We start from the raw sequence: 14,233 nt of genomic DNA on the forward strand, positions 1-14,233 counted from the left end.
AAAGAGATTCATATGAAGGCGGGGGTGATTATAGTAAGATAAACAGATTAGATTACTCCCAGTGCTACCGGACTAGTCGTCGCACAAACAGAATCTAAAACTATATTGACAAATAATGGGAATTTAAATAGGAAAATAGGAAGACTTTGGGATATTATGAAATTTAGGTTTGATGCAAGGGTTGTGTTTCATGCAAGACTCGGGGAGAGACTGAACTAAGACAAGGATATTAGACCTAAGGTCACTCCTCTGAAACATAGAGATGATCACCCTTGACCTAAATTTGATTTTATTGTCTTTATGATTGACCACTAATGAAAAAATGACGATGCTCCTTCAATACGTGAAGAAAATCATGAATAATTTTTTTTTATAATTGTTACAATTAATCTCGTTAAGTTAATCATATGCATAAATGAAAGCCTAATCTAGGTGAATAATTTGGACCCGAGTGTCCAGGAAGGTAGAGGTAATGCACTCTACAAAACCAGATATAAAATTGCAAACAGGAGGTAGTTATTCAACTTATTTGTGAAGTTGGAGCAAAATAGAATAAGGTAAAATGTTGAAATAATATAACTGTAGTTACTTATACATACCCAATTACATCCAAAAAAATAGAGATAGAATTATATAGATGGCAGGAAATTGATAAATGAAATCATGGCTGGCTATAGCTATCAATCAATCTTGAAAGATTGAGGGAGAAGGAACAACAAAAGGAACATTTAAGAGGAGCTCATATGCTTCTGTGTGACTAATGGAAAACACCTAAATGTTGTTATCCTCAGACTATATTTTTTCACTTTCTCACTCTCTAAGGTACACATAACATAAACATACCACCATCAAGAATTAGGCATCAGATCCACCTTCCTTATGGTCACCAAAAATGCGTTGTCGGAAATCAGAAACCATTAGTGGGAGACCCTTGCGCAGGTCCACCTTGGGTTCCCAGCCAAGGTGCTCCTTAGCATTGCTAATATCAGGCTTTCTCTTGTGTGGGTCATCCTCTGTATTATCTCTGTACACTATCTTTGCATCTGGGTCGATTGTTTCTTGGACCACCTACACCAAACGTACATGCATTATGATGCATTCAATAATAGGGTTAATCAGATGTAAGACTGAAGTTACTGCATCCACCGACAGAAAATAAAACAACTAGTCCAAAAACTAACATTCTTCATTCTCACCCACATCATTGGAATATGAACAGTAATAAACAATAATGACAGGAGGAAACAATGAAGCAACCAAAAAATTGGTCCAGCTAACTCTGGTTTTAAGGAAATTGATAATAGAAATGAAGAAACTAGTATTCCATGACAAGTATTATGAATGAATAGTTCTTCAATTAACTTAGTTGGATGATTATGGCTTTTGAATTTATTAAATTAATGCAAATGATTATGAGCGATTCTGGCTTCCTTCCTAATAATCTTTACCTTGGCAAGTTCCAGCATGGTAAATTCACCAGGATTTCCAAGGTTGAACGGCCCCACATGTTCCCCTTCCATAAGGCGCATTAGACCCTCCACCTATGCCAACATAAAAATCACATTGATGACAAAACAGAGAAAGATTCCAAATCCAAAGGCATGGCAGCAATCAAAATACAAAGACCATAGTCAAATAATTATTCACGATGATATTTAATTATTCACAGTCACGGGACACGTGTTATTCGTCAACTTCATGTATCCCCATCTTATACACGAGGCGGCCACTTTGATTTATTCTTGCTAGATTTTCAATTGTTGTCAGGGATGAGCTTTTGCTACTCTTTAATTGTGCAAACTGCAATTATATGAGCTGGCCCACAGGGCTTTAAACAAGCTTCCAGTCACGTGCAAATGGTTCTTAAGTGAAATGTACCAATGCGCAATGGACACATCATTTAAATACCAACACAACCTTCATTCATTAGTTATTAAGAGAAGACCATTAACAGAAGTCCAGGAATTTTTTCAGTTAAAATATGCAGCATGCACATGCGGACAAGAAGTTAAAAGCCTCAAACTTAAAAAGCAACGCTACTAGTAATCCAAAATTCAAACATGGGAAAAAAAGACGAGTTAGAAGTTACTACTACATAGTAAAATAAATATAAAAATATTTTCAATTATGATTGAAATCACAATAAATTAAGGTCGCATTATAATTTTGTTGAAGTTTTGAATTATAGTGAGTGACACTGATTCATTTTAAAGTCACCGACAATCCTAACATATACTAATTGTGAGTTTGGTTTTATGGTAACAAAAGTAGATTTTGTGAAATTGATTTTGATAAAAAAATTGGCCAAATGAAAAATGATTTATGTTTAGATACATTCATATGAAAATGGAATCGACCATGAATTCGATATAAAAACAATTGTAAAAGCAAAAACTTCAAATTCCAGCTAAGTTAGAATTAAATTATACTCAAGATCATTCAACCATGTCTAAATTAATTCTACATCTCTAAACATGATTGGTATCACAATTCACAGTAAGTTGCCAAACTCACAGCGATCCGCTTTGAAAAATCTACGGAGGGCATATTTAAATTCATAGTGAATTTGTCAAAATTACAATAAGCCAGTGTGATTCTACAAAAGCTACATTTTTTAACTTCAACAAAACCTATTATAATTTCGAACATGCAAAGAGTGTAGCTTTTGCATTTTAGCAAACCCATCATGATACCAAATAAGCGCGAAATCAATTTTGTCTCTTTTAAAATGTGACACCAAATATAGTCTAGGAACAGAGTTTTGTTAATGGAATTTCATAAGAAAGTCAGATAAAAAGTGCTTACCAAGTCAGAGACGTATTGGAAACTTCTAGTCTGCTTCCCATCCCCATAAACTGTCAAAGGCTCCTTCCTCAGCGCCTGCATGTAGGGCACCGATTAGAAACAAATATTAAATAATGCCAGCAACAACTACCCGTGGCTTTGTTGTTTGAAATTGGAATGGAAGTACAATAAAAGAAAGGGCGTACCTGAGCAACGAAGTTACTAACGACACGTCCATCATCTAAGCACATTCTGGGTCCATATGTATTAAAGATCCTAGCAATTCTAACCTGAAAAATATACATCACATTCCATAATAATAAGAAATCATTAACAATAATTGAATCCAATTAGCAATTGATATTTAGAAAGAGGTTGAAAATGACCTCTACACCGGCCCCTCTGTGATAATCCATAGTCAATGTCTCAGCCGTACGCTTTCCCTCATCGTAGCAGCTTCGGACACCTGTCTCACACAACAACAATTTATTGCCAAATTCTACCTAACAACACTACATAGAGACAAGGACAAAAAAACTCCACTTTTCTTCACTTTCCCAATTTTAACACCTCTATATAGGACCAAATTGCCCTCCCTCCCATTCAACCTTCTATAAACACAAACCCCAATATTACCACCAATGATGCACGGATACAAAAATTGATATACACACAACATGAATGCTGACACATTGATATCAATAATAATTTAAAAAAATAATATAATTCAATGTAATCATACATCCTACATGTTGAGTGTGTCATACACCGACACAAGCCTACATCGACTATGTTTTTTATATGAAGTGTTGGTACTGCATATATTTTAGAACACATGGTGCAGCTGCCACCACCATCTCAACCTACATTCACTTTTTATTACAGCACACAGGGTAATTTTCACGATTATGCAACGTGGACCCAACAGCAATGATCTGGACCGTTGATTAAGTGGACCCGCAAATCACGGATACCTAAACGACACCCTGAAATTCATACGAAAACACGGTCCTCTAGGCACGTTCCACTTGTCTTATTGGTTAACGAAAAAAGTCCTAGAATAGAAAATAAAATAAGAAAACTAGTTCGAAAAAGAAATCACACAGAACATGCAGGATTCTAAATTAAACGCTGCTTATACCTAGAAATAGAATTTAAATTAAAATCAACAACATCCAAACAACTACTACTAATTCAATTAAAAGAATATTAAGATTGTTACTCACCAATTGGATTAACGTTTCCCCAGTAAGTCTCCTTCTGAGGATGCTCCAGAGGATCACCATAAACCTCACTTGTACTTGTTAGCAAGAATCTAGCTCCAACTCTTTTCGCCAATCCAAGCATGTTCAATGTTCCGACCACATTCGTCTTGTAAACATTCAATTAAGGACACACAAAAATATAACAACATTAACAAAATAAACAATAAACTATAAACTCAGATAACGGAGTCAGAGATAAAGAAATAATGAAAAAGGATATGATAGTTTTGACGGGGTTGAACTTGTAATGAACAGGAGAAGCAGGACAAGCAAGATGATAGATCTGATCAACTTCAAGAAGAAGAGGCTCAACGACGTCGTGTCGAATAAGCTCAAATCTCGGATTACCAAAATGATGCATAACGTTCTCTTTTCTACCGGTGAAGAAATTATCAACAACAATCACACTATCCCCTCTCGCCATCAACCGATCCACTAGATGGGACCCAACGAATCCCGCTCCACCAGTCACCACGATCCGCAGCCCCTTCCTTTTTATCCCCAACGGAATCTTCCCGGACGAATGAACCACCGAGGCGGCGCGTTGCTTATACACTGCAGGTGTGGTCTTTGACTCGCGGTCGAAGTACGAGATCGAGTCTGATTCGTATGGACGGGTTGAGAATGAGGAGGATGAAGAAGTTGAAGATGAAGGTATGATTGTGAAGAATACGGATGCGATGACGATTCCGATCAAGACGAAAACGAGTCGTTGTTCACGAAGCATGTAACGAATCGGACGAATTACGGAGAGCCATGGTTTGTTTGGTTTTGGTGAGTATTCGTCGTTGACTTGTTGAGTTTCGTGTCCTCTGAAAGTCAATTCTGAACTCATTTTCAGATACTACAGAGGAAGAACGGAAATGAAGTGAGTTCCGGTTACCGGAACTAGGTGGTCGAAATTTCCGGCACGGTGGTTAAGAGAGATATTTAAAGTGGTTGAAATGTTGTTAAGATGAAGATCCGATGGAGAGATAATTTGGTATTTAAAGTGAAAGAATGAAATGAAAAGAGCGTTACCAAAGCTTAAGGTGGAAGGGGTTTATAAGAAAAGACGGAAATGTCCTTGGATGAGTTTGGAAAAAGTGAATGGCTGTAAATGGGTGAAAGGTCAAATTGTGGGTGAGATTGAGATTTGGGGTTTGTTGATTTGTAGAAAGTGGTAATTAAAATTGAGTTTGGGAATAAATGGAAAGTTGTGTAACTGGTAATATGTGAAAAGAATAGGGAAATAGTAATAGGGGTGTTTATATTTGGATATTGTTTTAATTTGGGAATGGTCAGTTTTGAATGTTTTAGATTTCTTTTTTAAAAACACCTAGCTTTGACCAACTATTTAAATAGGATTATATGTCATTGTTATAATTAAAAAAAGAATGCTTTGTTTTTTTTTTTTTTTGACAAAATGCTTTGTTTTTTAGTAATAAAAATCATACTATAAAGAAAACAATTGCAATTTGATCTGCAATTTGAAACTCGTCAAAGTGTAGAATTATGAAATAGTATTTCCGTTTGTCCAAAAAAAAAAATAGCGCATAGTTGATAAATTAATTTATAATAAATGTTTTTTGAGTTTTTCTATTTACACCCCATGTTTTTCTGGTTACACCCAAATTTTCTTAAAAAAAATTATAATACCAAAATTGCCTTTTTATATAAATTTTCTTAAAACCCTAATTTTATTCATTGTCAGTGAGTTTCACCCTCTTTCACCCCACAAAGCGATCGATCAAACAATTTGATGTTCAATATCAATCTCCGTAAAAATTAAAGAGTGAATCAAAATATTTTTCATCCATACTCAATTGGATATAAGTAAGTGAATTTCTTCTTCTATTTGCTAGTTTCAATTTTTTTCCTTCAACTGCAATGATGCACTGTACGATTACGGTTTTAATTTACATTGGCAAGGTTAACTTAAATTCAGTTTAAGTAGGTTCATGTAAACTTAAACTGAGTTTACATGAACCTACTTAAACTGAGTTAACATGAACCTACTTAAACTGAGTTTACATGAACCTACTTAAACTGAGTTTACATGAACCTACTTAAATTGAGTTAACATGAACCTACTTAAACTGAGTTTACATGAACCTACTTAAACTGAGTTTACATGAACCTACTTAAACTGATTTTTTTACAAAATCGCAGAACAAGGAAAACACAAAATCAGAACTGAGAACCCATAACAAGAAAAACACAATCGATTGAAGAACAACACTTGCTAACCTGATTTGCTTCGAATTTTCTTTGAAATCATGAATGGACGTGAGAAAGTATGGTTTTGAAAATCTTCGCAGAACACGATCGATCGATTGGAGAATTATGGTTTTGGAAGAAGGGTTTTGGGGTGTAACCAAAAAAGAAGGAATAGGCTTTTTGAAAATCAAATTTTATGAAAGGGTAATCTTGTCATTTTGGGGTGCAACCATGATTAACTAGGGTGCAAGTAGAAAAACTCATGTTTTTTTTATAACAAATGTGTTTATTATCACTTCTTTTTTTTTTTACAAAATATAGCGGTTACGTTAGTTGGTTGAATTCATAGTCATTTGATAAATGGCAAAATTGTATTGCGATTTTCCCCAATCATGTCATAATGTGGAGTTGTTGGGAAATCAACTCGCGATTGTATACAACCATGCTTTGTTTAGGTATCGCTTAGACCCAACAATTTTGAGTCACACCAATAATTTTCACCTCGACTTTAAATTAGTGGTGTTGTAAATTTAACCATCAACCGAATTTCCTCGAACTACTATTCAAGACAAAATCGGTCAAGTTCAAACCCCAATTTAACCTTGACCTAAACACCAACCTCAACTTGTATCCAAACACCCTCAATAGTCCCACAAGCATCCAAGTTTGATCCTTCTCATTACATACAACTACATTATATAGTACCACAAACTTTCAACTTTATATCTTTGATCCTCAAAATATCTTTTATCTTCTTAAAGATTTTATGCCCAATTACCTTAGACTTTTTAGGCAGCTTTACAAGTTTCACCATGACTTCTCCAGTCTCCGAAGATTATTTTCATTCTTCATAAAACTCATTTGCCTCCAATAACCCTTACTTATTGGGACAATCTCACAAATTGTATCGTACCTTCTTCAACCCCTAAAGAACACTTCTTCGTCCACTTGAAGAATTTTTTGCTCTCACCTAGAGCATGACATATATGGTCTCGATAGTCATATAACTTCGGTGCAACAACATCCCCCATTCCTTATCTCTTATCATATAGCTAGGATTCACTATTTTGTTTGTCTTCTTGTAGTCCCACTAATGGAAGACTCCACCTCAAGCTGAGTTTTATCTACCTCAATTATACCTTTCACCTTGTAACCTCCAAATTTCTTCGTCCACAGATGGAAGACTCTGTTATAACTTTCACCTTGTAACCTCCGTCTACAAGGCTGGTCTTGAGTATTCTTAACTTTAGCTCTTAATGTTGATCTTGAGTATTTTTGTCTCCAACTCTCAGGACTGATCTTGAGTATTCTTCATAGCCAAATTCACTAGGCCTTTAGGGATACACATCAATGTTTACGATATCCTCATTCACAATTTCCTCTCTCAACATTTGATATATGAGGCCCCATATAACGACATTCTATGTCTTGCCCATCACATCAGTCTTCTTTGATTATGCTCGGTTGTCTGACATTATCGTCCCATGTTTCAATGCTTACATACACTTATGTTGAACAAAAATTGTTTCCATCTCCAAGATGTCAAATTTGGTACACGTGGTTCTCATTTATTGTGAATTCATACTCTTTGTAAAAAAAAAAAAACAACAAGAACAAAGATTTGGAGCAAGTATCAATTGCAACCAACAACAAACCAGTCTCAAGAAACAACAACATATATAGATCTAATCAAACCAAAGAACAACATGATAAATATAATAAAAAGTATTAGAACAACACACCAAAAATTTGCTTACTTCAGTCAAACAACACCTACATTTGGGATATAAGCATATCTCCAATCCACTATCAAAGAGTCATTTCAAAGAGTTACAAGAATTCAACTTCAACGATCTCTTCAGGAGCACACCTAATTTCATCCTTTTTCCACTCTCTTTCCTTGACCAAGATAGTTACAAAAGTTATTAAGAAATTTATCTTTCAATGTTCTCCAAAATAATCCCCAAAATTATTCTCATTTACCATGCAATTGAGTCACATCAACGATACCGACAAATTGTAAGATTCGACCAATCTATAGAGGAAGAAAAGAAATAAAGAAGGATCTTGTAAAAAAAAAATTAAAAAAAAATAAAGAAGGATGAAGATGATGCAATTTTTTGATTTGGAATATTAAAAGTTTCCGAGACAAAATTGCTCATAAATATTTCATCTCCAATTTTCTTGACATTGGTCATAGAATTGTTTAGTCAAACACATGAAATTAAACTGTAACGTCAATCTTTTTACGGTTAACATACACTTAAATAAATTGCGTAGAAAGTCTGGCAGAATGGTGTTTCTTTGGTTTGAGGTTGTGTCAACAAAAATCACGATGAAAAACCTTTTAAAGAAGAAATTTAATTTTGTTCTTTTCAAAAAATTTGCTAGAACCATCTTTAAAATGCGAGAAAGAGTTGTCAAACATGCATCCAAAGACATGCTAAGTTTTTTTTTTACTTATTTTGTAAAGAACATTAGTTTTTTTTTCTTCTTATTTTGTAAAGAACATTAGTTTTTTTCTTCTTCTTCTCAGACCTGCGATCCTTGTTTTTTGTGAGCAATCAGAGTGAAATTTTAATCAAAAATATTTTAAATGATACCAAATGTGTTGTATATAATAGAAACACTTTTATTATGAAATGTCAGCTGCCACAACTGATATTAGAAATGCATACCTAACCGGTCAGAACTAGGCATTATCTCTTCTTTGTTCTTCTGTCATATTATCTATTGCTTGGGCCAAATGTTTATATAATAGTATATATTATATGGGTCACGTTAACCGGTGCTTCGGAGTACTGGTTAAGGAAACCAAAAAATGAATTTTTTAAATTAAAAATAATACTTTTTAAATTTTTAATGAGTTGTTTGCACAAATTTCAACGCATTATTACTATATTTGCTTCCTTAACCAATGTTCTAAGGGCATCGGTTAACATTTCTCATATTATATTACGCAATTGCAATTATATTTATATGAAAATTATACATAAATTAAAGAGGATGGGACCAAATATAAATTAAAATCAAAATGGAATATGCATATTTTTCGTTTTGAGATGTAGATGGAATATACATATATTGTATTGTATATGCCATTTTTTGTGGGTGATGTATCATAATCATTTTAGTTAGTGTTGCTTACCATCATTAAAATATGATTCGTAGAACCGTTCTATATGCAGGTACTTCCAACGAGTATCGTAATTGTTTCATTTTATTAATTTCAATTTCAATTCATAGGAAGCATTGCGTGACACATAGTTTAGTTCTCATCATAATTGGACACAAGCACTTTGAACAAGGCAACATGTTTCTTAAGGAAAGGAAGCATGGGATGATAAAATATGAAAAGGATATCCTGCAACATGATTATATATATATATATATATATATATATATATATATATATATATATATATATATATATATATATATATATATATATATATGATCTCTAATTGAACCATTTAAGTCCATGAAATCATCTTCATTTTCCACAATTCATGTACCCAAAAAAATATAAGGTTTGTTTGTTACATAATTATAAAAAAAAAAAATTTGTAAATCTAATAAGTTAGAGATTAATTTAAGTTATTATTTAAAAGAAATAAAAGCTATTTTGTGTTTTTTTATCATAATAAAAAATCACATTTTATATATATAAAATTAGTTATAAAAATAGTTTTTTAAAGAAGCTCCTAAAAAATGCTTTTTTAACTTGAAGCAGTTTTTAGTTTTTTACTTCTTTTTTATTTTCATTTTTCTAATTTGTAATAGTTGAAGGAAAACTTTTAAAATTGGTTCTCTTTTATAAAAAAAAAAATGTTTTTAACACACAAAATTGTACCAAAAAGACCCATAATTCCTCATTGATTGCAGATCAATTTTATTAATATTTTTTCTTTTAAATCCAATATCCGACGCATATAAGCCATTGTTGATATTTTTATTTTTTTTTGTTGAATAAAAGCCATTGTTGATATATTTATACACCACAACAAAGTTAAAATTCATTTTGAGTGACTAGTTGTTTTTTCTCTGACTAAAAAGTGTCTTGTTGTCTATTTCTCATAATAATATGAGTTTTAGAAAATAGATGAAACACACAAAAACCCCTTTTAAATATGTAAACATAACTATGACAATATTTTATCCATCTTAAGTACTTTTGTTTTCCATTCAATCACGACATGAAGTTGTCGAGTTGATAAGAAATTATATTTGTTAAAATAGGCAATAACTTAAGATGCAAAACATAAAAACAACTTTATGACTTATCAAAGCTTTGGGAAATTAATTTAATTAGCCTAACCTCATTCAAAAGGTTGGCGTAATACTTTCATATGCTTCTCAAGAAGGGAAAGTGCAAGCCATAGATTAAGTACAATATAAACCATGTTGAATGTAAAACACCTAACTTTAGTGGAAATTAGATAATTCCGGTATTTGTTGGCAATCACGTGGCTACGTAATTCCCCTTCAAATTATGTAATGTAATCATCATCACTAGGCATTTGCTAAATTAGTACGATGACAATCCCTTGTAAATACAGTACTTTTATTTTACTATATTTGTTGCCAAATGAAAAATACAAAATTTTACGCAAAGATAATTACATTGAATAGCAATTTAAATCATAAAAGTCTCTCTGTTTGCTTGGCGTCTTCTTCAAAACAGAATATCGACAAAATTAAATTTGGTAAGAAGGAACGTACTTCATCATATTGACAACTTGTGTGTTGGCGGGTGTGACACTGACGAGACGGTAGATCATCTATTCATTGGTTGTGAAATTTTTGACAGTGTTTGGTACTTAGTATGTCGTTGGCTTGGCATTTCTTTTGTTTGTCCCGGACCGGTTACTGATCATTTCCTTCAGTTTATTAATTTGGCGGGGTTACCGTGATCATCATACTTGTATCTTAAGGTTATTTTGCTTGCTTCTACTTGGACTATTTGGAAGGAACGAAACAACCGTGTCTTCAAAAATACAATAAACGATCCTAACACTATTTTGGAAAAAGTGAAGTTGAACTCCTTTTTATGGTTATTGTCGAACCATGCTACTATTACTTGTGGCTATCACGATTGGTGTAGACACTTGTTGGATTAATTATTTAATTAATCCTTTATGAATTGACAGTAATCAATTATTATAAGTTAATGTCATAATATAAATTATGGTCTATTGTGTTAAGCACTAATTAGTTGATGAATATGTGTGATTGGGCTATTCTTTCTAAATGGACCGTGATGGGTTGGACCATTTAGCTAAGCCCAATGAGAGGTCCCTGCCCTTAGCCGTTTAGCTATTTAAACGTCATCCCATCAGACGGTTAAACTACTCGAACAATATGGTGCTAAACGGAATGAGGATAATCATCCCTCTCATCCTTCTGACAGTTATCCTTCATGAATCCTACATCTTAAAGGTACACAATTTCTTATTCCTTCTTTGTTATCGATGATATGACTTGTATCTACTAATCTAGGGCTAAATTCTAAAACTTTTATCAATTGGTATCAGAGTCAAGTAGATACAATTTATGGCTATTGTTATTTGAATAATCATTCTTGTGATTGTTTAGTGGCATCGTAGAATCATGTTATTGTTAAATGGACTAACTTGTATATTTAATCTTAAAAGGGGAGGGGAATGTAAAAAGAGCATCTCTCAGGGAAGGGGGTGTAATTTACTCATTAAATAATCATAGCATGAATCTAAATACTTATTGGCTATTATTCTCGATCATATACATAAATTGATTCATAAATTGCTAAACGTTATCGTTGTTAAACACTATTGCCATTTTCTCATTTTTGCTATCGTTTTGGCAATAATCCTGGTGGCATATATGATTTGGTCCTGTAATCCAAATAAATCGTTGCTTTAAACTCTATCCGTGAAAAACCCTATTTTCCAATCTGGAAAATTTATTATTCAATTCATGAAATCAATATGGGTAAACTCTCTCATTTTCATTCCCGATCAAAACACCATTAAATTCGGCTTTGCGACGTTGTTTATACGTGAAATTGAATCGGATCGCATCGCGGGTCGTTTTGACCCAAATTCTATTAAAACAGGTGAAGAAGATATGGTGCGCGTAATACCACGCGCTCACTTAAAAATAATAAATAAATAAATAATTCTTGCTAATAGCCACGTGCGTGAGATGGATAGGAAAATTCCAGATTTTATTTTTTTGACAAGTAAAATTCCAAATTTATAATGGCTAGGATTTATTATTCTAAACATGTTGGTAAATATTTTGGAATTTTATGACTCCCGAACAAACTTTATGTTGGTAATTTATTTGGGGATAAATTGTATTTCTATTTGTCAAAAAAAAAAAAAATTGTATTTCTAAAATATCATATGTTCTAAATTTTGTGTAAAAGATTTCATATTCTTTTATGGCATTCACGAGAAATCTTATTCTCACACTCTCAATATTGAAATTGATGTGTGAATTATTTATTCCCTAATTAACATGTAAATATTTTATTATTTTGGGATAAAATTATGATTTCTTTTGTACTCAAAATATAGAAGATTTGATTTATTCTGTACCCATAAAATTTGGGATTTAAATTAATTTATAAGATCTCTAAATATTTGATGTAAATTAATATGAGAATCAGGTACCTTTTTTAAATCATATATTCTCTAAATTTCAGTCTAAAATATTCTATGTGAAAATATTTTTAACCAACACTTACGTAAAGTGTTATAATTGTAAAAAAATTTAGACTCAGACTTATATTCTTGCATCAAATATTCTTTGTTAATATATATTTTGAGATTTGTTGATACCTTCAAAATTATTTGTCCTGTTAAGATTAACTTGACTATTATACTATATATATTCTTGATTTATGGGATTTTAAATTTTTGTCAAATCTTGAAAAGATCATATATCAATTAAATCGAGAATAATTTATTTCAAATCATACATTCTCAATATTTGAGTCTAAACTGTTTTGAAAATTCTTTTTTATATTAGTAACACTTAACTATCTGATCAATTAAAATGTTACTATTGTGAATTTATAGAAGGCTCAATTTTATTAATTTTAATGACAAATATAATTAATTTTAATTTTATGATTTTAAATAATCTTGGCATTATAAATATTCGAATATAATATATTCTTTAATTCATATTGTCTTAGCATAACGATCCAAAGTTCACTGATTGATCATTCTTTTGGCGACATATTTAAACATAGACACTTTTCCCTGATTCTTGTCACAAATTGATTTAAAGGGTCATAATAATATTTTGGTTTCAAAATGAGTATAGTGACTTGTATGTTATATATGTCATTTATACTAATTGAATCTAAAATTGACATATTTCTCTTTAATATACATTTTTATAGTTTCTATTATGCTCTCTAACTCAGACCTATAATTTATTACTCTAAATATTGTGACAAACACTATTAATTATCTAATCATGTGTCTTGTCGTAAATAAATGTTTGAATCATTTTTATGAATTAAAATTTGCACAACCTCTTTGTTGTTTATCCGTTAAATTTATCAAAACAACATATTAAGAATTCATACAATTTTAAATCTTCCTTACAACTGAACACTTATATAAATTATAATGATTTATAATTAGAGTCTCGTATATATTTAGTTATAATGACTTATTCTTTATTCATGATTATTTTGAAATGACTATATTATAAGATATTCTCGTTAAGTCATCAAAAGTCATTGGCTCTAAGCATAAAGATGAATGTCACACATTACGAGGTAAGTCGTGATTTAATTATTTTTATCCTCTTGTGACTTATCGTATATTATTTCACATATGAAAACATTTATTCATTCTTCTCTTTTGTTATGCAATTATGATATCCTACATAGAAGTGAAATCTTTTTTTCAAAATATTCTAAATAGAACTCTATAATTCTTATATATTTTACTATAATACTCCATTTGTATTTATATTCTAATTCT

At 31.8% G+C, this 14,233-nt stretch overlaps 1 protein-coding gene across 1 annotated transcript; it reads right to left on the reverse strand.

The window, feature by feature from the left end:
* Nucleotides 1-548: 548 nt before the first annotated feature.
* LOC11410210 (UDP-glucuronic acid decarboxylase 2) lies at nt 549-5,061 on the reverse strand. The gene is made up of 7 exons (XM_024783792.2): nt 4,270-5,061; nt 4,011-4,158; nt 3,171-3,250; nt 2,991-3,074; nt 2,806-2,880; nt 1,449-1,541; nt 549-1,068 (listed from the first exon to the last, which is right to left on the reverse strand). The coding sequence occupies exons 1-7, from the start codon at nt 4,882-4,884 to the stop codon at nt 856-858; spliced, it is 1,308 nt and encodes a 435-aa protein (XP_024639560.1). The 5' UTR covers nt 4,885-5,061; the 3' UTR covers nt 549-855.
* Nucleotides 5,062-14,233: the final 9,172 nt, after the last annotated feature.

Source organism: Medicago truncatula, chromosome 1, assembly GCF_003473485.1.
Source record: "Medicago truncatula cultivar Jemalong A17 chromosome 1, MtrunA17r5.0-ANR, whole genome shotgun sequence".
Taxonomy (NCBI): Eukaryota; Viridiplantae; Streptophyta; class Magnoliopsida; order Fabales; family Fabaceae; genus Medicago; species Medicago truncatula.